General features: G+C 36.2%; 1 protein-coding gene across 1 annotated transcript in view; it reads right to left on the bottom strand.

Annotated features, from left to right (window-relative positions):
* Positions 1-11,284: 11,284 nt before the first annotated feature.
* Positions 11,285-22,757, bottom strand: part of Cdc73 (cell division cycle 73) — a 160,436-nt gene continuing 148,963 nt past the window's right edge. Inside the window, exons 16-17 of the mRNA XM_004862760.4 lie at positions 17,875-18,016; positions 11,285-17,002 (exon numbers count right to left, since the gene is read on the bottom strand). Coding sequence (XP_004862817.1) covers positions 16,966-17,002; positions 17,875-18,016 — 179 coding nt within the window. The 3' untranslated portion in view covers positions 11,285-16,965. The remainder of the gene's footprint in view (positions 17,003-17,874; positions 18,017-22,757) is intronic.

Here is a 22,757-nt window from a genome sequence, read left to right as displayed (position 1 = left end):
TTCTTGCCTGGGAGGAGAGGAGCTTGTACTGTCCAAGGTCTTTGAAACAAACAACTGTTGCCATTATCACAATTGTAATTCAATGATTATTTGTGAAATTAGGTGTTTAAGGTGCATCTCTCCTATCATAGTAAAAATCCTATAAGGGTCAAAATAGCTTCTGTTGTTCGCTGCTAAATGAACAAATAATGGGTTCAATAATCATGTTGAGATGAAATAGGTTTATTAAGAGTTGTGTAGCTAGAAGGAGGCAAGATCAAAGGGATGGTTCAAACCTACTTCCAACTTCCTGCTGTGGCCAGCTGTATATACCGCCTCCCCATTCCTAAATTAAGGCTGTCTTACCCAGCCATCCACCTGGGCCACAAGCAGACCCCCGTGGCTGGTCCAGCTGCCAGGAGACGAGCTCTGTGAGGCTTTCCATGGACATACAAGGACAGCCTTCCCCAGATGCCTTAGATTAGTGTTTTCTGAGGAAAGCAGGCTCGCCTCTGTATCATAGTCAGCCTCCCAGATGGCTCCTAGTAAACCTACCCCATACTAGTCACACTTCGGTGTTATCCCCTCCATGCTTACCGCGATTAGTCTTCGTGATGAACAGTAGAGGTCATGAAAAAGACCGTAACTCTCTCTGTCCCTCTTAGATCCCTCTGTGGGAAGCAAGCTGCCATGCTGTGAGCAGCCCATGTGGGAGGTTTACATGGAGAGGAAATGCAGCCTCCAGCCAACAGCCATATAAGAACCAAGAGCCACCCAGATGTGAGTGAGCACGGAAGCAGGTTCTCTGGATTTCCGGCCCTCCAAAACTGTGTGAGAGTAACCATTTGTTGTTTTAAGCTGCTGAGGTTTAGGATACTTTATTATATAACAATACATAAATATTACACTCTGAGAATAATTTAAAAACACAGGCCTATCAAAGCATTAGCCCTGCTTCAATACTTAATCTGCTGGTTTCCAGTGCTACTATTATCTAATATTTCTTATGATTGTCTCATATTCCCTCAAAGACTTGCTTTTGATGGGATGCACACAACAGAACTTTTTTGATATCCTAACAGCACACTGCCAAGAACATGACAAGCACTTTATAAATACTTGCCAAATTAATTTAAAAACTACGTATTAATAGAGCGTACCATTACATGCTCACCTTGATGCAGTTAGCAAATTCCTCAGGGTACTGGGAATTAAATTAAAAAGAATAATAGACACAAAGAAGATACATATCCCCAAAGAACTGTCTCCAAATGCCATTCTAGTAATTTGGCACAAGATATGTCTATTAAAATAAGACCTCTGACAAGGATCTTTGATCTCTATAACTTTGATTTCACCTTCCTGTAGTCTAAGGTGACAAGAAAATGTATTTAGAGAGAAGTATCAGCACGACACAAAAGACACAGAAAACTTTGACAATTAACACGAAATATTGATATGTTGTGGAACTATAGAAATGAAAAAAGTAGGATGAAAGTTCTCAAGAAATCGCAAATAAATTGATTAAAGTATCCAAATATGACAAAAATAATAAAAAGAGTGAAAACATTTGTGCTGAGACCTACTAGTTAAGAACCCTTTTCTAAAGATACTCTATCTTGGGCTGGGGATTTAGCTCAGTGGTTTCACCACCCGCTGCACAAGCACAAGGACCCAAGTTCGATCTCTAGTACCAAAAAAACAAAAGAAGAAACTCTATCTTCAAAGCTTTATTTATTTAATGAAATTTCTGTGGAGATTGTTTTGTAAATAGATAATATTCAATTTAAACTAGCCACCAAATAAAATCTTTCAACATTTGCAAAGCAAGGATTGATTAAAATATTTTAGATTGCTCTACAATTTACAGCTAATTTTCATTTTGGTTAATTGATACATATGTTTGATTTTTCAGGTGACAATCCATCCTCAAAGGACTACATATAGGGCTGGGGATTGAGCTCAGAGGTGCCTCGCCTGCCTGACAAGAGCAAGGTCCTGAGTTCCATCACCAGTCAAAAAATAAAAGGGAGGGGGTTACATATAGGCAGATTTTTAATAAATTTCATCAGTAGATGAGACCTTACATTAATAAAATTATTAGATTTTATATTGCACTTATGACTCTGCTTGATTCAAATTGTCAAAGCTAAATCTTGTAAAACTTCATGGCAGAATGTAAGCAAGTTCTCAAAAATGTGAAGGGCAGGCCAGGGATGTAGGGCAGTGGTAGAGCCCTTGCCTAGTATACATAAGACACTGGGTTCAATCCCCAACACGGGAAAAAGGGAGAGGTGTCACAAAGACACAAGAGATATCTTGAAAGGAAGCTCACAGACCAAATGTGGGACAGTAAAGAATTGTAAGTCATTGAAAAAAACTGAAACCCATGAATTCAAACTGATAATAAATTTATATATAAATAGATAGAAGAAAGGGGTTTTGTTTACAGTGGACTGCTGAATGCCATCAGGTAAAGGTAGAGAGAGTGCTGAAGTTGGAAAACTATCGTTTTGTAATCATCATGGGAAAGATTAATCCACTCAAGAAATGTCAAGGATGCTAAATATAGAGGAAAATTTGGAGGAGAAGCATAATATTTGCATGATCTTAAAAGGTACCTCAGAATAGTTAATGGGTACAGGGGTGCAGCTGAATAGGACTACATTCTTAGGTTCTATAGCACAGCAGGATAACTGTAGCTAACAACAATTAACTGTATATTTTTAAATAAGTGGTAAAAAGGATTTTTAATATTCTAAGCACAAAGAAATGATAAATGCTTGAGGTGAAGGATATGCCTGCTATCCTTCAATAGTGTATACATGTACTGAAATGTTAAACTATATCCCATAAATATGTATAATTATTATGCCAAATAACAATAAAAATATATAAAAACAACAAGTATCTTCCCACAGACTGCTTACTAAATATAAAAGGAAAACTACAGTAAATATATAGTAGAGACACTGAACAACATCTTCACCAAGTGATCAGCCATATCATCTAGGGAACAAATGGGCATGTGGACCTCCAGGCACAATACCGCAAGGACTCAATATCATGTCGTATGTGGTTTTCCTGTCAGAAATATTACCCAAATCTCATCGTGAGCAAATAGTCAATGAGCTCAAAATGAGGAACATTCTACTTAAAAAGAGATGACTGCCTGTTGTGGTAGCACACACCCTCAATCCCAGCACTCCGGGAGGCTGGGGCAGGAGAAGGCAAAATTAAGCCCACTCTGGAAAATTTAGCAACTTAGTGAGACCCTGTCTCAAAATAAAAAATTTAAAAAGGGCTGAGATATAGCTCAGTACCATACCAAGTACAAAAAAAGGGGGTGACTATATTCTTAAGAATGTCAGTGTCATAAGAGACTAGAAAATTATTTTTAGATTAAAGATTAAAATTGGGATATAAACAGCAGACTGAATTTTTGAACCAGTATTAAATTTATTTATATTGAAAATTTATTGTAGTTATGCAAGAGAATATCCTTCTTCTCAGCCAATAAACATTGAAGTATTAGGACAATGAGGAAAATTGTACAGAGAACAAAAATGAAGAGAAAAGAATGAAAGAAAAAGAGGGAAAAATTTTTTAAAAAGTACTTAAATGTTAAAATGTTAATTATACAAACACTATGTAAATCATTTGAACATAGCATTTCTTAGTATTTTATTGCATATTTTCTGTAAATTTGAAACTATTTCCAGATAATTCTGCATTTAAAAAATACAAATTTAGAGAAAAGGAATCATTGTTAATATTTATAAAGATTTTAGGATAACTCCGCCTGTACTCACTCTACATAAACTAAGTTCTGAACTACACATGAATTCATGTGTGACTTTGGCATTACATACAGCCTTTTGACACCAAGTGATGGATCCAAGAGATAGATTCTAGGGTCTTGTGTATGGCAAGCAAAGAATTCCAAGAATACATCCAATACTAAAAGAAAAAGCAGTTATATTTATTGAAGATAATGGGATGATGAGCTCCATGCTAACCAAAACAAAAAGGTGGCACAAAGAGAAAAGTAGTGTCAGGATGACAGGGAAATAAAAAGTGCTCAGATAAATCAGGCTTTTGGATTTTAAAACATGTGCACCCCAGCCCCGGTGCCTCTCACTAGGGCTCTGGAAAGATTGACAGGAATAATTCACAAGATGCTGAATCATCTCAGGGGCACCATACACACATGCCTGTCTCAGAATCCACTCATTAAATAACATACATGAGATGCAGTCCATATGTATAAACTTTTAACAAGGTTCCAGCAGGGAAAATGTTACTGAAGGTCAGGTCAGGAGATGTAATGCATGTATGCACTGACCTGGAGCTTTAGAGATTTCATGGGTCTGTTATTTTTATTTCAGCTTCTCTTAAAATGGAAGCAGGATGGACCCTGGGTTGTGGCCCAAATTCAGGTGGATGGAGGGGGCATGGTCTCCCAGCCCCCATGGTGTTTCCTGTACTACTTTGATGCTACAATAATGGTACTTAAACCCTAAGTACATATTTAAAAGTTGACTCACACAGGACAAAAATATCCCTTGAAATCTCAATCTTTCTCTCTGTGGTTTTATGATACCGGGGATTGAACCCCGGGTCTTCACACACAATGAACTACATCCCATCCCTTTTTTATTTTGAAAAGGGTCTCACTAAGTTGCTAACATGACTAGCTGGACCTGAGCCTTTCCCAAATGCTTTTGTCACACTCTAAGTTCACATACATGTGCGCGCGCACACACACACACACACACACACACACACACACGCACGGGAGGAGAGGGGGAGCGGGAGAGGTAAAGACAGAGAAACAGAGAAAGAATATGTGATATGTGGTCACAATTAACCTCTTCAGCTCTCACCATTAAATTTTATCCTGTATATGAATTAGGTCTGGACACTGAAGTACCTTTGGACCTATGGTTTCTTTCCAGTATTTCCCTCTTGTCAAATGTCTTTCCCTAGGGTGACACAGTCTTCCATACAAAATGGCTTCGTTCATTATTTACTTACAAAGTATAATTTTTCTTTTTTCCTCATTCCTTCCTCTGTCAGCACATCCAGTTCTTCATTTTGGAAATATGTTCTGTTCTTTAAGGTCCTTATTCCCCAATAGCTTTCTATTTCAATAGCTTTTCTTTCTTCAGAGAAAGTCAGGCCACCTCTCCAAGTTTTGGGGTCAATTTCCACTTGGGAGTTTATTTAGGGGATATATTCTATGTATCCTTGAGTATCTTCAAAACAAATGATTTCACTTGGGAAACAGGTTCTTATTTACAGTGTTACTCTGAATTCGAGAGATACAATTTCTTGTTTCCTTTGTAAATTTCTCTTTAGACTGAAATTTAAAGATTTGAATATCTCCTCCTGCATGTCTAATGGGAATTTCAAACTCAACATATCAAAAATGACTCTCCCACCTGCTACCATTCCCAAATCTGAACTTTATACAATCTTTTCCATCCTATTAGGCAGAAGTTCATCTTTAAGTAATTCAGCAAAAAACAAACAAACAAACAAAAACACCTTAAGAGTGAAGAGTGCTGTGGACCACACACACACACACACACACACACACACAAACCTGATGGGGTTTGAAACCCAGGGCCTTCTCATTGAGCTACCTCACCAGGGCTTTTTTGAGACACTAAGTTGCCCAGTCTAGGTTCAACATTTCCATTCTCCTACCTCAGCCTTCCAGAGTGCTGGGATTACAGACATGTGCCACACATCAGCCTTAGAGAGCTACTGACTCTAGCATCTTACATGACACATCTAATTTGTGTACTTTGGAAAGTATTTCCAAAATATGGCCAGTTGTCAGTTCTTCCAATGATAACAAACTGGTCCACACCTACAGTTTCTTGGCTCAGTTATTGCAATATACAAAGATTTGGCCTCCTGCCTTTGGCCCTGATACCTATGTAGTCTATTCTTTAACAGCACTCAGTGACTCTCTTAAAATTAAAAACCTCATAACTCTTAGAAACTTGCTTGTGGCTTCTCAAATCTACCAGAAAAATAAAAGTCAAAAGCCTTACAATAGTCTTCGAGGCCACATACAATCTTTTCCCCTGCTTCTTCTCTCCCCTCATATTTGATTGCTCTTGCTCCTTCACTAGTCCAGGGGCCTTCTTCCCAGTCCTTAAAATACCAAGTATGACCCTGCCTCAGGGTTTTTGAACTGTCTCCTACCTGGAGTGATTTCTCCCCAGACCTTAAAAGACCACCTCTCTCATTTCAAATTATTGAACAAATGGCACCTTACCTGAGATATCTCTGACCACCCGTATAGAATATTAAATCCTAAGCCAGGTATGGTGGCACATACCTGTAATCCTGCACTTGGGAAGGTGAGACAAGGAGATTGAGAATTTGAACCAGCCTGGCTACCCCAGCCTGGACTACATAGTGAGATCCTGTCTCAAAAAGCCAAATAAAACCAAAAAAATACAATTTAAAAAATAGTAAATTCTGCCATTACCTCTACCTTATCTCAGATGTCAGCCTACCGACATCTATTTTGGTTTTTATTCCTGTATCACTTATTAACACTCACAACGTATTTATTCATTTACTTATGTCTATCTCTTCATCCTCAAAGTGAAAATGTGGCCAATGTTTTTGTCACTAAAACATCATCATTAGCATGAAGTACTAAAACATTAAATACTTGAATATCTGCCTAGGCATCTTTTTCCTTTAATACTGCTTGGAATCTATATAGGGAGAATCCTTTCAAACTAGTGAAAATTTCCTCTAGTATTTAACAATTGTGCCCTCCTTAATTTTTTTCTCTTGGTTTTTCATTTATTCACATTCTGTATCCTAGACTTGTCCCCTACAGACATTTTCATCTCACATCATGTGTCTGCATTTTGCTTACAGATAGCTAATTTGGTCAACTGTGGCCATCCTGCTTTCTCTACCACATTTTAATGTTTTTACTTTCCAGAAAGTTTATTTTATGCTGAATTTTTTCATCTGCTTTTTCAAGATTAAAGTTGTCATCCATCTCAACCAGCAATTGGTTTTTTATCACCATTTCTGAGTGTTCTCTCACTGTAAATGCTGTTTTTCTTTAGGTATTCTTAGACTACTTTCCTTTGTTTACTCATACTCCCTTCAGCACAGGCCCAACTGCGGGGTGCTCTAAGAAGTACACTTATGAGCAAAGAAAGCGTTATCTCTATTTCTGTGGGCCGATGATATATTATCAAGTAAGTCGCCAGCTTCCTTTATACGAAGGCTTTTACAAGAACTTGTCCTCTCCAAGCCTATGGGAAGATGTGAAACCAAGCCCACTGTGTGGAGACCCAGCAGATCCTCTGAAGCTAGTTTTCTCAGTACCACAGACGTGTTCTGCATCACTTTTCCTTTTAAGTCCATAGATCTTTAACAGCAAGACTTTCAGGAGTTTTAGGTCCTTGCTGAAGGCTTCCCAGCTGCTGGCCTACAGGCCTACATCTGGATTAGAAAAGAAGAAATAAAAGACAAACTCTCTTCTCAGATTCTAGTAGAATCAAAAGGCTGTATACACTCTACTTGTCTAAAATCTCCGGCCCCACAGCAACTGTTCAAAAGAGGTAGTTGGCAGATGGAATCAAAAAGTTAGAAAGGAGTTGAAGACACCATTTGTGTTTAAGATGAAGGTACAAACAAGTGTAAATGTGGGTAGAAAGAGGCATGTACAAGATGACACAATGATAAGAGAGGGGAGGTTGTAGGAAAAAATACATACGAATGGACAAGTCCTTGATGAACAGCAGTACATTTAAACCACTGTAATAGGATAGAAAATATGCTTATTGCATATATATTATTCATTGAAGGTTTCAGCTCACAAATTTCTAAGATACTGCACTGAGAAGTCCATGGCTTCTGTTTCCTCTCTCAGGAGAAGTTAAGGCCACTTCTAGGTGAAGACAATAGAATATAGCTGGGTCACTGCTGGACTATAACAATTAAGGAATTAGCAGGGGCATAAGGGAGGAAAAATTGTGAATAAAATCAGTCACCAAACAAGAAAAGGTATACAACTTCATGCTAACAAGGATATAAATGGGTTCAGGTAAGACTTAGGTAATGCACAGAATAGCATCTAACCCAACTCACTATTATGCGAAAAATCAGCTGACACCCTAAGAATTCCTACCCCAAGAGTTTGTCCTCCAGAACAAACTGAGGAAACAGGTGGTCTATAGAAAAGTCAAAGAGAAAAACCTCAAGAATTGGGGGAAAAAAATCATTCTTATCACCAGTATTTCTAGGGACTCCTCTTTCCTAGCACCTGCAGTCAGTGCAGGTACTATTCAGGTTGTCCTTAGTAATGAGATGCACTTTCAACCAATGACCTCCATATTGGCCCTAATCAAAGCTCAAAAAGGAACAGCCCAGGTCTTCCAAAGGACTTTCTCAATTCCAGTATCAATGAGCTACTGAAGCGGCAACAAATACCTTTAAAAATTATCCTCACACAGAGGCAAACTGGGGGAGATAAAACTACCTTATTGTCTAAAAGCCTTAATATATAGGAAAAGCCCTCATAATCTGTGCTATAATGGAAAGGCACATTATTTTGTAAAATTTGGTTATGGGGGGACTGTAATGATTTAAACCTTTAGTACTCTTGAACTCATTTAAAATATCTAAATGTAAATTTAATTAGCTTGCTGGTCTTTTGCTATTAATCCAAGTTTTGTGTTTTGGTCATGGATCCTTTAAATGGATCATGCACTCCAATAATCATCTTCTCCTTGTTACCATCTGCATTACTTCTACTCAGATCAACTCCTCCTTAGACACTTTGAATGTCCCAACTTTTTCTCATCATTTACTGAATCACCTCTGAACTCTTGATTTACTATCTCTCCTGTTATAAATGGTATGTGATGAGGCCACTCAGAGACAGACTTTGAAGAAAAGCTTTACTCCTGTCCAGGTGTGAACAGAGACTAAATCAGGAGATTTCAGAAAGTAGCTGGGAAGAGCCAAATTTATTACACCTACGTGTGGGTGGGCTGACACTGAGATACCAGCAGCCAGTTGGCAGAGAAATTAAGCTTATATAGGGCTTGAAAAGAGGGCTATGTTCAGAAAGAATGTTTATGACTGAGGGTCCAAGGTTGGTCAGTGCAGATGTGCAGATGATCACTAGACTTCTCAGTGCCAGAGATTGTATATTCCACCCTTAATTTTCTCTATGGCCATCTCTCCTAGTAGCCTGTCATTTGCAGAGAGTGGCCTGTTTGCTCTAGATCTCATTCAGGCCAAGCATAACATTCTTTTTGTTGTTATATGGGGGTGGGAGGGGGACAAAGCTTCTCATGGCTGCTTTGTGCATGACAAACGGGCAGCATGGACAGGCTAGATGGGAGAAAGATCTTGTGGAACATACTGAAGAGTGGCCAAGTCGGCATCCTGAATGTGGTCCTGTAAGGACAGTCTGAGGAGGCAGGCCAAGGGTTAGCTGCAAGGTCTTGTGAAGGAACTGTCAAGAGATGCTGGGAAACGGGAGAGTTAACTGGGTCAAAGGGTGTAGGAAGGGCGCAAGGAGGTGTTTACTCAACGATGAGCCTGAGCATAAGTGGTTCCATCCTGGAGGCAAGAAACAACCTTGTAGGACCAACAGAACGGAGAGAAGTACCCACAGAAGGAAACACAGGGTGTTTTAAGTGCCCTTTATCAATCATGAATGTTGTAGGGACGCTGGAATTTGGGATAGTCTGAGGGAAATGGGTGAGATTACATGATTTTACAAGGAGTTAGACAAGTTGTCAGCCGGACAGTTTTACCCTAGATCTATGAATCTACAGTAGATAGACAGCCTTTGGGGTGCTATAGACAACCAGGAAGGGTCTTCTTTATTTAGGCTGTAGAGACCTGGAGTGTGGCTTCCCACTGGAAGGCTCTGGGGGAGGGGGCAAGCACCTTCAGGGGCAAGCACAGGGCATGAAGTGTGGGCATTTGGTCAGGTAGCCTGACTTGGTGCCTCTTTGCACCTGCCCAGCTTTGGAGACCACAGAGTGGGGTGGCAAGGAGAGAGCAGGAACCATGGCAGGACTCTTGGGGGCGCACACAGCATAGGGTCTGTCAAGGTGGGGCCCCCTCATGCCCAGCACTCGGGGCCGTGGTGTTACCTGTGGGGCGGGGGCCTATATTAACCAGGAAGGGGAGGAAGAGGCTCCAGTGGCAGCTGCAGGTGGTGTAGGGTGATGGTGGCAGAGGGGAGGGGAAGGGAGGGGCAGCACACTGTGCAGGTCTGCATTGTTTTTGGACTGGACTCAGGCTCTTCATTAAATGAGCTTCTGGTGCAGGCTGTGGTCCTGCTGCATGCGAGAGTGACAGCTGGGCAGGACCCTGGCCTCTACAGCAGTGCCTAGCATAGTAGCCTGTTATGCCAGGTTGCTGGGCTACAATGAGCAGGCTCGGGGCCTGGGACAGCAGCAGAGGGCTCCACAGGGAACTGACTAGAAGTGACAGAGGCAACAGTGGTGTCAGGAGGCTCGGAGAAGGAGCAGCTGAGCCAATCGCAGTGGCAGAAGCCTCTAGGAAAGGGGAGGGAACGGCTGAGGTTGTAGGAGACATGGGAAGTTGTCAACGAGAGCTAGGTAAGCACGAGTCTCTCTGTCCTGGCATGCAAGCGGAGAGGTAATTTGTCACGTCCGTGACACCTCCTTACCATCTCTTCTTTCAGGCTGACTTCATTGAAATTTTCAGATCATAGGAGAGTGCTTTCATAGGAAGGTACTTTCTCACCTTCATTGCCACCTTTTCATCATTTATTTCCTCCACAGTTTACATTTCCACATGCAAGCACTACATCACCTTTCAAAAAACCACATCTAACCACAATTCCCTACACCTGCAGCCAGGCAGCTCAATTCTGCTGGAGAAAAATCATCATAGGTTTGTCTACCTTTACTTAAATTCATGACCACCCCAAACCAATATACAAAGTAGTACACATTCTACTATATTTTCTTCCATTAAGTTGGAGTTCTCATGTAATTTCTTCTTCCTCCAAGTTTTACATCAACCTGGTTTATTTACTTCAATGCTTAATTTATTTCATCAGTGACTTTATACTTCTTTCTGTGCTGGGTGTTGTATTATGGAATAAAAATACATTACCTAAGAAATACAAATATTTTAATTGCTTTATAGTTAAAATTATCATAAACATCAGTGTTGTTCAATTGCGCTTAAACAACTGAATGACTCATGAACAAGCTCACTTGGTCTCCCCCAACTATTATACACACTCCACACTTTCAAGCAATTCCATTTTAAAGACTGTATTATTCATCAACTTAAGAGAAACAAAGATCATTACACTTTGAAACACTGATTTGTATGAAGGCAGCTCTGTGAGAATACCGTGTTTAACACAACAACTGTGATATAATGTGTTCCCAGTTGCAATTTGTTTGCAAAAGGGTACAGGACCAAGAGATGGAAGGAGGGAAATGCATGAAAAAACTACAGCGTGTTGTATACATGGCAACTCCCCACAAAGAATGTCTGATTATTATGTACTACACACATGTATTAATAAAAAAATTGTTGGCAAATGAAGCAAAATCCAATAAAATATTCAAATACAACAACAGAATCTCTCAGATGTCTTCTACTTCACCATAGTCTCAGCTTGATTTATATTAGGTATTTCATAAAGGTCAGCATTCTCCTGATGGTGAATTATAAACTATACATTCTATGCCAAAGGATCTACAACTAATTATTAGACTCAGACACACAGCCTTCTCCAGAGCTATTGTATAATGTATTCTGCTGCCATTTAAGAAAACTGTAAGACAAAAAGTCTCCCAACTCACCATAAGTGCTGATCACACAATCAAAAAGAGAAATCGTTTTACAAAAAGAGAAAAAAGCTGATTTGGCAACATGCTGATATATACTAGCACCTGTGAGCCTAAAAAATAAAAACACCATTTACAACTTATGTTCTACTTTAGCTATGTGGACATTCACCCAAAAGCAGATTATCAAAGGAATAAAATATGTATTAAAGTGAGTACTTATGAATGAAATGAAGTTTGAATATAGTCCATTAAGTTCTTCATTAAAGAAATTCTGGTCCAGAAGATCCACACATTATTAATGGCATCACCAATATGATGATGTTGTTAATGATTTGATTATATGGGAGAACAGTTTGCATTGAAAATTAAATGTTAAAATCAGGATGCTCAAACTGTAAAGGTAATATATCAGGATACCCTCTTAAAACTATTACAATAATAACATAGGAATTTGACTATAATCCATCTAAGTTTAGTAGGCATATAGCTTGCTATCTTTGTGAAGAATGATTCTCTAAATTATTTAACTGAGACTACAGATTTAACTATTAGTTTTCAAAATGAAAACTTGTATTTCACTTACTTCTCAAACAGAAACACTGTATCTTGACAAATCTCATGCATCACTTCATGTAAAGACTACATATCCATAATTCCTGGCTTCTTTGTAAGCTTTTTTCTTTCTTTCTTTCTTTTTTAAGTTGGGGACGACAGGGTGGAAATGTCCCCAAGATTCTTAATGTAAAGTACTGCAAAAATTCTATTTAAAATTAAAATGGAATTTTTAAAATCCACCAAAATAGAATCAGAATAAGCAGAACACTATCAGGTTGCACAGTGGGCCAAACCCAAGCTCTATTCAAGAATCATTTTGATTGTGAAATAGTACAAACCAGTGGTTATACAATTAATGAGAGCTGCTACACTCATGCAATGGAAATGCATTATTTGATTAAGTACTACTGCTTAATGAGGAGATACAGTTGCTTTCAGTAGTTTTTAATTGGCTAGAAAAAGGAATTCCTTGGCAAAAAAAAAGAGAGGGAGAATCTTAAATTTGAAATACTACCACCCCATTTATTAAAATTTTGGCAATAAAACTGATTTTATTTCATTAGTTTAATTCATATAAAAATGCTGATTGTATTTTAGTAAATGGCACATATTTATAACTTCCAAGATACTCTTATAAACACTACCTAAAACACAAACCCAAATACAATCAATGACCTGAAAGTATTACTACCTATTGTGTATTTACTAAATATAATTCTTTATACAAGTGTTATACATTATCAATTTTCCTTAGTTATTACCCCAACATGTAAATACTGAAATAATGCTAGAGTAAATATATTTCCAAACATGACCATTAATATGTCCAAATACATAGGACGCGGCATTTCAAAATTCCCAATCTGATTCTCAATGTATGTCAAATTCAATCATTTCTCCCTTTTACTTCTAAAGTTACTGTATTATGTGGATCACCGTGTGACTCTCAAACTCAAGTGAATAAATAGCAGAAATTTAGTCTAGTAATACTAAAGCTAATGTAATTACATTTAATTTTCATGTGTTTAGAGAAAAATAGCTATCACTAACCTTTCAATGGAGAACAAATTTCTACTTAAACAGCAAATTATTTCTCACCAGTCTAAATGAATTTTAACCAGATGGACTAACAATTTATTAAGAATCCTATGTGTGTGTGTGTGTGTGTGTGTGTGTGTGTGTGTGTGTGTGTGCACATGTTATGTGTATGTGAAAGCTTTAGTAAATTTTCCTGAAAAGTTAGAAGCAAAAACTCAAAAAATTCTCTCATTACAATTTTATATTTAAGCAAGTAATTTTTAAACACAAAGTGTAGGTCTGAAGGTGTAGCTCAGTAGAGAAGCGCTTCCCTAGCCATTAATTTTGGCCAGCTTTTGCAATTATCATATTTGTAGTATTATAAAATATACTGGGAAATCTCAAAGAATTTTATATACTACATTCATTCAACAGATACTCCCTTCCCACCCTCCAAGAAAGAACACTGTCATCACTTTAATTGTGTTAGTAGTCACAAAATTTTTATTTAGGAAAAATATTCCCTTCAATGTTTATTAGATCATGAATCTTATTCAAGTAATTTACTTTTCTGTGTAGACCAATTAAAAAGTATGTCTCTTTTCATAATCAAACACTATCTCACTTTGCATGGCAGGTTAAGAAATACTTCTCTCTACCATAAAAATGTAGACTTTCCTCATTATAAATTATTCCTGTATGGATTTCTACTGTGCTGCTGCTAAAAACAGAATCAGTAAAGGACACAGACACATGGGAAAAAAACCATAAGCTAGAATACTAGATAATAATGAAATATATTAAACATTGTTTAAATATTAAACAGCAAAATACTCCTTCTATATTAAATAAATAAGATGAATCTGTCATTTGGGAATATAGACCAATATCACCAATAATAGGGATGGTCTAGTACAAAGGGTGGTCTCACACACAAAAAACAGGAGGAAGAAGAAACACAATTACTTAATACTGGTAATTGTTTTCAGTATGAAATCCATGATTCTCTCTCCTTCCAACACATTAAAATTACCCAGAAAACTTTTGAAAAATACTGATGACCAGTCTTATCCCAGACAAATTAAATGAGAATTAGGATTCAGTCACAGATATTTTTCAAAACTCCCCAGATGATTCTGTGTGCACTCAAGGTTGAGAACTACTGATTGAAACTGACAAGCTTCTCTTGTTATTTGATTTGACTCAGAAGGATTCAAGGAGTAAAGAAATAAAGCCTTTCCTTAAAGGTAAAGCACACAAAGGGTGTCTTCAGTTAACAGTAATTTATGGGTGAGTTTATAATGTGCACTTCATTTTCATTAAATTATCTATGACTCTTCATTCCCTGTAGTTCTGCATTCTCAAACTCCAAGATCAAGTATATTTAAGCCATTTTTGTAATAAACCAGTTACACCCAAAGTACATCATTCACTCATGCATATAAGTATTTACTCAGTGCCTACTATATGCACGGCACTGTCTTAGGTGCTGCTATAGGACTCTGTCAGAGAAGAATGAAAAGTGATTGGCTGAGAGTTTTGTTTTGCAAAGGATTTTTTTTTAGAATCATTAAAAAATTAATTACATGCACCTAATTAAGGGATCAAACTTGAAAATTTTTTTAAAAAGAACCCAAGTATATGGTTTGATTTTAAAATACATGGTATAGCATATTTGTACTTTTCTGAATGTTCCACACAGTACTTCCAGAAGCCTTTGAATGTACATAAGGCAAATTCAAAATACAAAAATAAACCTTGTTCAAAGTAAATTTTAACCAGATTTTGTTATCAAGTAAATTTCACATATAAATACCAAAAATCTTTATGGAAAGGTAATTCATGTCCACTTGCAGTAGTCTTAACAAGTAATCTTACATTAAAATATTATAGATTCTAGTCCTTGACTATTTCATAGAGAAAGTTTACATAACACATAATTTATTTTGAGAACAAATTCATATGCTGAGAAACTCTAATATAAACAAATTGAGTTTTCTTTTATCTTCATGTAGAGGGGAGGCACAGAAGTGGGGAAGATGAGGCCAGAATCTGTTCAAACCTTATAAATATACTAAAGTCTGAAAATTTAAAACACTGCTTTTTATCTGCAAAGCCTTGTGAATTCCATCTGAGTACAAAGCTTTTCTATTTATTACTGGTATGAACTTCTGTGATTTCTTAAAAAATAAATAATAATTGCTTCTCAATTTTATGACAGCATTAAATTCCAAAAAGAGGCTAAGTGGTATCAGCTTAGTAGATAAGAAAGAGCTATATGTTTATAAAAAAAGAAAAATGTTAACCTAAGAGAATCACTGGGGGTAAAATGACATAACACAAAATGGTGATCAACAACTCTAATGACAAAAACAATTTTGGGGAGCAACTGTTCCCAGCAGCTTTTAAGAAACAGAAGATGGAATCAAAACTCAAGGAAAATGGTCATTCATTATATGTTGGCTGCAACACTTGTTTAAAGTAGAGAAATAGTAAAATATTTTACTAAGTTAAAATATAGGTTTTATATTTTATACCATATTGAATACACACATAAAAATACTAATGTTCTTCTCTTGTTTCTGTTCAGACACTTAAGCAAATGCATTCTTTGGTGCCTGGGAATTTACCAATATTTAGGGATAATGGAAGATAAGAAGTCAAAAACTTACATGCCTAGAAAACACAAGACTCAAAATCCTATACCATATAGAATAAGAATTAAAGGAGGACTTACGAGAGGAGATAAAGAAGTTAAAAGTTATACTCTAATAGGGCTAATACATTTCTCCAAAATCATATTCTAGATCTCAAAATAAAAATTACTACAGCCAATTATGTTTTTAATGTTTTGAGATTTTTCAAGTGGAAAGATATCCCCCATAGAAACAGATCATTCTAAGACTTAAAATCATCAGTCAATGAGAAGAATGTACATTCATTAAATGTATTCACTTAAAAGTAAAGAAGTCTTGAAAAGTTCAACCAAAGCTGAAAAACTGTTCTTGGTTTTTCATTATTTCGTTTTAAATAAAAAGTTTGGACATACATACATGTTGAGAATTTGATTCATTCAAAATAGTCACATCCCTTTGCATGGTTTTTGAAGTTCCAGCATCTAAAATTTAATATCACTCATAACACAGTATTTTCAGTAAAAGTAATTATAGAGCAGTGAAAAATCAGAAGCAAAGATGGCTTAAAAAGCCTTATATCCTCTAAATATACACACATTTATAACCTGTATTTATTTCTAAAGAAACAAATTTTAAGTAATGCTAATTTAACCAATAGAGAAAAAACTTCTATCAAAATATACAATTTCCATTACAGACTAGAAGGCTAATATTAAAAAAATAGTTGTAAGCCAAAAAGTTTGCTTATATGGATGACAGGCATCATCCCTTTGAAGCACAAAGCATCAAATAAGGTCTTATAAAAGACTGATTTGCAACCTTCTTCGTTTGTTAAGTTCTTGACAAATTCATAAAGCTTGAGTCTCAGTCTTTAGATCAAGGTATATCTATGCTTCTTCTGACTTTCAGAAATGAAGGAACCAAATCATTCAGAATCTCAAGTGGGATTTATGCTTTACCATGTACCTGAAAGGCAATATTATAACAGGTTATGATGATTATAGAATTTTAGAATATTACATGTAAAAATAAGTTGACATTTCTTCAAACTTAACAGTGAAGCAAGATGTTCTATTTTCTAAAAAACTGGAAATTTGATACTGTAACCTTTGAAAATGAGGGACTTCTGAAGTAAACAAGAAGAAAACATTCCTTTTATTAAATTCTATAACCTAAGAGCTTCTGCTAGAAAAGTAAATGTTTCTCCTTAACATACTGTCAGTTATAATCATATTAGGTCACCCTGATCACATCTGACTTTGAGGAAACCTATAAAATCCAGTGAGTCTTACAAGAAAGTTACAGATTTTTAAAGGAGCACTTCAAAGAGAACAATAAATTTAATATTAATTATGATCATACGCTGTTCTTAAACAGGAGAATTACAAAGCTGTTATTATTGTAAAGGACTTTAAGAATTCTATTTATACTAGTAATAAAAATAAATTTAAATTCTTTTTCACAAACTTCCTATAGCTCAAATAAATCCAGAGTCAGACCTTTCAGTGCTTGTGAAACATTAAGGATAGACAGGAAATGAGGTTCAAAAGGTCATACTAGTCATTAGAGGCAGATCGCAAAGCCAAGACTAACATTAATCTTCTGACTCAGGGTTCAGTGTTTTTTCTAATAGGCTATAAATCTTTACAATCCATCTATTTCTAAAGCCATATATCAAAGGTAATTGTTAATTATCTGTTACAAATCAACATCAAATTAGACACTGATGAAGAGAAATGGAAAATATTATTTGCAACTAGAAGGTGCTTAAAATTTAACTAAGACAAGAAAATTATTTCAATAAGCATATTTTAAGTATACTTTAGGATCAGAATTACCTATCCAATGTTTCCCAGAACCGTAAGAAAACTGGTCTATCCAAATGACGTTTGTGATAGCTGAGTTCTAATACTGTTACATCCCATTTCTGAACATTTGGATCTAGACGAACTTCATCATACTTGAGATGGAAGGCTTTAACTATATGGGGAGCAGGGAAAAATATTTTTACTCAAATTATAATCAAAATTTGAAAATATTTTATAAAATAAAAAATATATCCAACACAGATATCAACCAGAAATCTAAAAGAACAATCTTTCTTCTACCAAATGAAAGTACATTATAATCAAAGTGATCTTAGGCTGGGGATCTAGCTCAGTGGTGCCACTGCCTGCCTTGCAAGCGCAAGGTCCTGAGTTCGATCCCCCGAACCAAAAAAAAAAGAACTTTTGCCGGGGATTTAGTTCACTGGTTCTGCCACCTGCCTTGCAAGTGCAAGGTCCCAAGTTCAATCCCTGGTACCAAACAAAAACAAAAACAAACAAACAAACAAAAAGTCATCTTTTGAATAGAAGCAGCATAGTATCATCAAAAATATTCAATTTAACAAATATTTAGTGAGAGTTTACACATGTTAGGCACTGCAGAATGAAATTAAAAATAAGGTTTTATAAAGTACATGTGGTTCAGTCAAGGATAATAAGAAAAGAACTATTTAAATACAGCATAATAAAGGTATCACAATAACATATAGACCAGTGATGTCAAAGCTTTTAGAGCTTTCAATGATACAAATAGCCTGCTGTGGCACACGTGCTGTAAGTTCGCCACTACTGATACAGATATGAATTCAGAAAAGATATGCATAGACAGTGACATATAACTTGAGACCTAAAGGACAAGTAAGAAATAAGGCAAGAACAAAAGTGACTCCTGAGGAGCGTGCTCAAAGAGAATATGGTTTAGCCCAGGAAATGAAGTAATGTAATATGTAATAGAACTGCACCATGCAAAGCAATGGAGGCAACAGATAGAGATAAGGCCACAGAGTTCAAAGCAATGTTGGGTTGGTAGGGGATATTAAAGTGTACAGATTTTAAATTAAATGACATGGAGAATCCTACAAAACATCAGCAGAGGCTGCCACAATGTAATAATCTAGAGGACAAAAGGAGATTTCTTTGGATAGAAGATGTATGAATGGTAAGAAGAAGATTGGGAAGTGAGAACTAATGGGAGCTGGTAAAAAAAACCAAAACAATGAAGTGGGGGAAAAGAAAAATTTGAAATGAAAACTACATCTAATATTCAACAAGTGCCTACACTATACATCATGAACTATTAAGGATACAGCAGTGACCAAGACAAAGTTACCACTACATGGAGCGTCTATTCTAAGAGTCACTTGAGATAAATATTCAATATTCATAGAGTATAAATGACACTGAAGAAAAACAAGGCAGGCTAAGGAGGTAAAATATTAACTGTAAGAAGTTATTTTAGATATTTTAGTGTTTGGGGAAGGCCTCTAAGAGAGGTGATCTAGCTCAAGAAGAGGTAACCTAGAAGTCAACAACCGAAAATCAGGTCTTGCAGAGTTAAGAGAAAATTCTAGGCAGAGGGAACAATTGCCACAAAGGCACTGATGAGAGCAAGCTTGGAATGTCCTATGAACAATGCGAATTTTTTTTGTAGGCAGTGGTTTTAACATAAGAAATGTGAATTTAATCCAAATGTTATCGTAACCCAGCTTAGAACAGGAAGGTGAAATGGTACAATTTTCACTTTTAAAAGCTAACTAGGTTTGGGACATATAATAAACATAATCTTTTTCTAACCCTAACAATCCAGTTGAATTATCAGCTAGTTTATTATCATATTTGCAATCAGTTTATCATCAATATAACTTTGTTTTTCACGTACATATATAAATGTTCAGCTTTTTGCCTCAATTTTTTTAGCTGTTTTACTAGCATTTGATTTTTACTATAGCTATCATTTTATCAGGGATTTCTAAACAAACAAACAAACACTGTAAAAGAAAAAATTTTTTTGAGACAAGGTCTCCCTATGTAGTTCAGGCTGGCCTTGAGCTCACTATGTAGCCCAGGCTGGCCTCAAACTCACAGCAATTCTCCTGCCTCAGCCTCCCGAGTGCTGGGATTATAGCACCACCACATCTATCATGACAGCTAATTTATGGGCTGCTTATTGGTGCGTCAGCATGTATTTGAAAAACAGTATTTTTAAAAGGAAAAAAGCAAGTCAAGAGAATCAAATTCTGATAGGTCAAAACTATCCAATACCTGAGCCATGGTGTGAATAGTTTGTGAGAAAGAGTCAGACCCCAGGTAATTGAGAACTGGATAGAAAGTGAGTTAAGGAAATGATTCTTTTCAAAAAGGAAAAAGAGAAGTAGCCAGAGAGAAAGGGCTGGGTCCAAAGGCTTTATTTTGTTGTTTAACATGTAGGGCAAAGGGGCATTTTAAAATGGAGGCAGAAAGGAGCCCTTAGAGAAGGAAGGTTGAAGACAAAGAACAATTCATGGAAGAAAACCAGTGATTACTTTCATAAGAAAATTTTCAAAGCTCTTATTGATTTTGGAAAAGTAACAATTTTAACAGTGTTAATAAAATTCAGAAAGCATTATCATTTTGAGGACATTCTAATCATTTTTGTAACAATACTACTCAACACGGAAGCAAGTATGTTAAACACAGGCTATTTTCTTTCGCTCCCATTTTGCTTTCATTAAAATTCTCATTTTCCCTACATATAGTATTTAATTATTTACCAACTGTATAAGCATTAAATAATGAGCATTAATCAGAAATAACAATGAGTTATAAGGTGAGTAAAATGTTTTTAAAAATAGATTAAGTCAGGAGAAGAATAAAGGATTAAAACCTTCAAACCTGGACGGTTTCATGCAAGAATGCTGGCACTGACAGAGACCACCACAGGGACAGAGAACAAATTCTTAGGCCCTTAACCTGTTATTCACTGAAAGCATGATTGTGTTTTGTCCTAAGGCAGTCAGTAATTTAAAAGCTATTTTCACTAAAAAAAAAAAAAAAAAGTGACTGTATCACTTGGGCCTATAGATGCCCATTAGGTAACTAAAAGCAAAACAAAGCTTGAACCTCATTTGGTATCTGTCTCCTTTATTACTTTAAATGTATGGGATAGATGCCTGCTCAGTTCTGCTTACAGGCATGTTAATCATTTAGGGAGTGCATGTCTAAAAGCTGGCAAAACAAGGCTGATTATCTTCAAATTTACACAGCTGATCTCCTCCCCCTTCAATACTGAGTATATCAAGAGATTCTCAGGACAACTGCATAAGAAATGACACAAAGAATCAACAAATGGGATCATATCAAATTAAAAAGCTTCTGTATAGAAACAATCAAAAGAATGAAGAGACAGTCCACAAAATGAGAGAAAAATTTGCCTGCTATTCCTTAGACTGAGAATTAATATCCAGAATATACTATAAAGAACTCAAGAGAACTAGACCTCCCCCCAATAAAAGACCCAATCAAAAAAATGCACAGCTGGAATGAATTGATACTTCTCAGAAGAAGAAATACAAATGGCTAATAAATACAAGAAGAAATGTTCAACTGGCCATTAGAGAAAAGTATTCTCTGGCCATTAGAGAAATGCAAATTAAAACAACACTGAGATTCCGTCTCACTCTAGAAAGAATGGCTATCATCAAGAAATCAGATAACAAATGGTGGGAGGAAAGCGGGGCAGGAACCCTTCTATATTTCTAGTGGAAATGGAAACCAGTACAACCATTATGGAAATCAGTATGAAGGTTCCTCAAAAAGCTAAAACAAGATATTCTATTCAACCCAGCTATTCTCCCTTAGATCATCTTCCTGAGAGTTAAAGGCATCATATTACAGTGATACATACATGCCCATCCATGTTTACAGTAGCACAACTGACAATAGCTACAGCTTGGAAGTGTCTATCTGTCCATCTACATATGAACAGATAAAGAAAATGTGGTATTTATACACAGTGGAGTACTACTCTCTCACAAAGAAGGATAAATTTGAGTCATGTGTATGAAAATGGAAGTATCTTGAGATCATTATGTTAAATGAAATAAATCAGACACAAGGCTTAAATATTGCATGGTTTCCCTTACATGAGAAACCCAAAATATAAATAAAAGCAAAATAAAAGATAGGTAGTGAGATAGATCTTTTGCATACATGAAGGGGACTAGATGGAGGGAGAGGAGTGGAAGGGGACTTAAAAAAAAAAAGAATTAAGATGTATAATGTACATGTATCAACTCCCCACACAGAATGTGATCATTTATGTACTACAACTATGTATTAATAAAAAAATTACATAAAGCAGGTTACTAAAAACCATGAATCTCACAGCAGTGCAATCTACATTCATAACAGCTGAAGTGTCATTTCTAATAAATATCCTTGTTTCATGAGAATAATTTTTAAAAATTCTGTTACTATTCTAAATTGGTAATCCAATTAAACAGTAGTTGAAATATCCCAGCAAATAGGCTAAATTAATCTATTTAGTTCTATCAATTATGGCAATATATATTAAACAAAAGATATAATCTGCATGAAGTAATTCATTCAGCAGATCCTTATGTGCCAGACACTCTTCTGTGCTAAGAACACAAAAGTGAATAAAGCAGAAAGACATTTCTTGCTGTGGAACTTACATTCTAAGTAGGGAAGACTTATAATAAAGACATAAAAATTAGATAATATCAAGCAACAATAAGTCCTATCAAGAAAATAAAACAGTTGTAGGCAGGAGGCAAAACCGCTTTGAGAGCAAGTGAGAGGAGGTGATGACAATTTTAAACAGGATGATCAGAGAAAGACTCTCTAAAAACAGACCACTTGAGCAGAGATCTGAATTAAAAGAAAAAGTCAATTAT

This window comes from Heterocephalus glaber, unplaced genomic scaffold (genome assembly GCF_053883595.1).
Source record: "Heterocephalus glaber isolate CG9 unplaced genomic scaffold, H.glaber_assembly_v1.0 deba00001600, whole genome shotgun sequence".
In the NCBI taxonomy this organism is placed as follows: domain Eukaryota; kingdom Metazoa; phylum Chordata; class Mammalia; order Rodentia; family Bathyergidae; genus Heterocephalus; species Heterocephalus glaber.
Note: the sequence above shows the minus strand (reverse complement) of the source record. Positions and strands in the feature narration are given on the sequence as shown.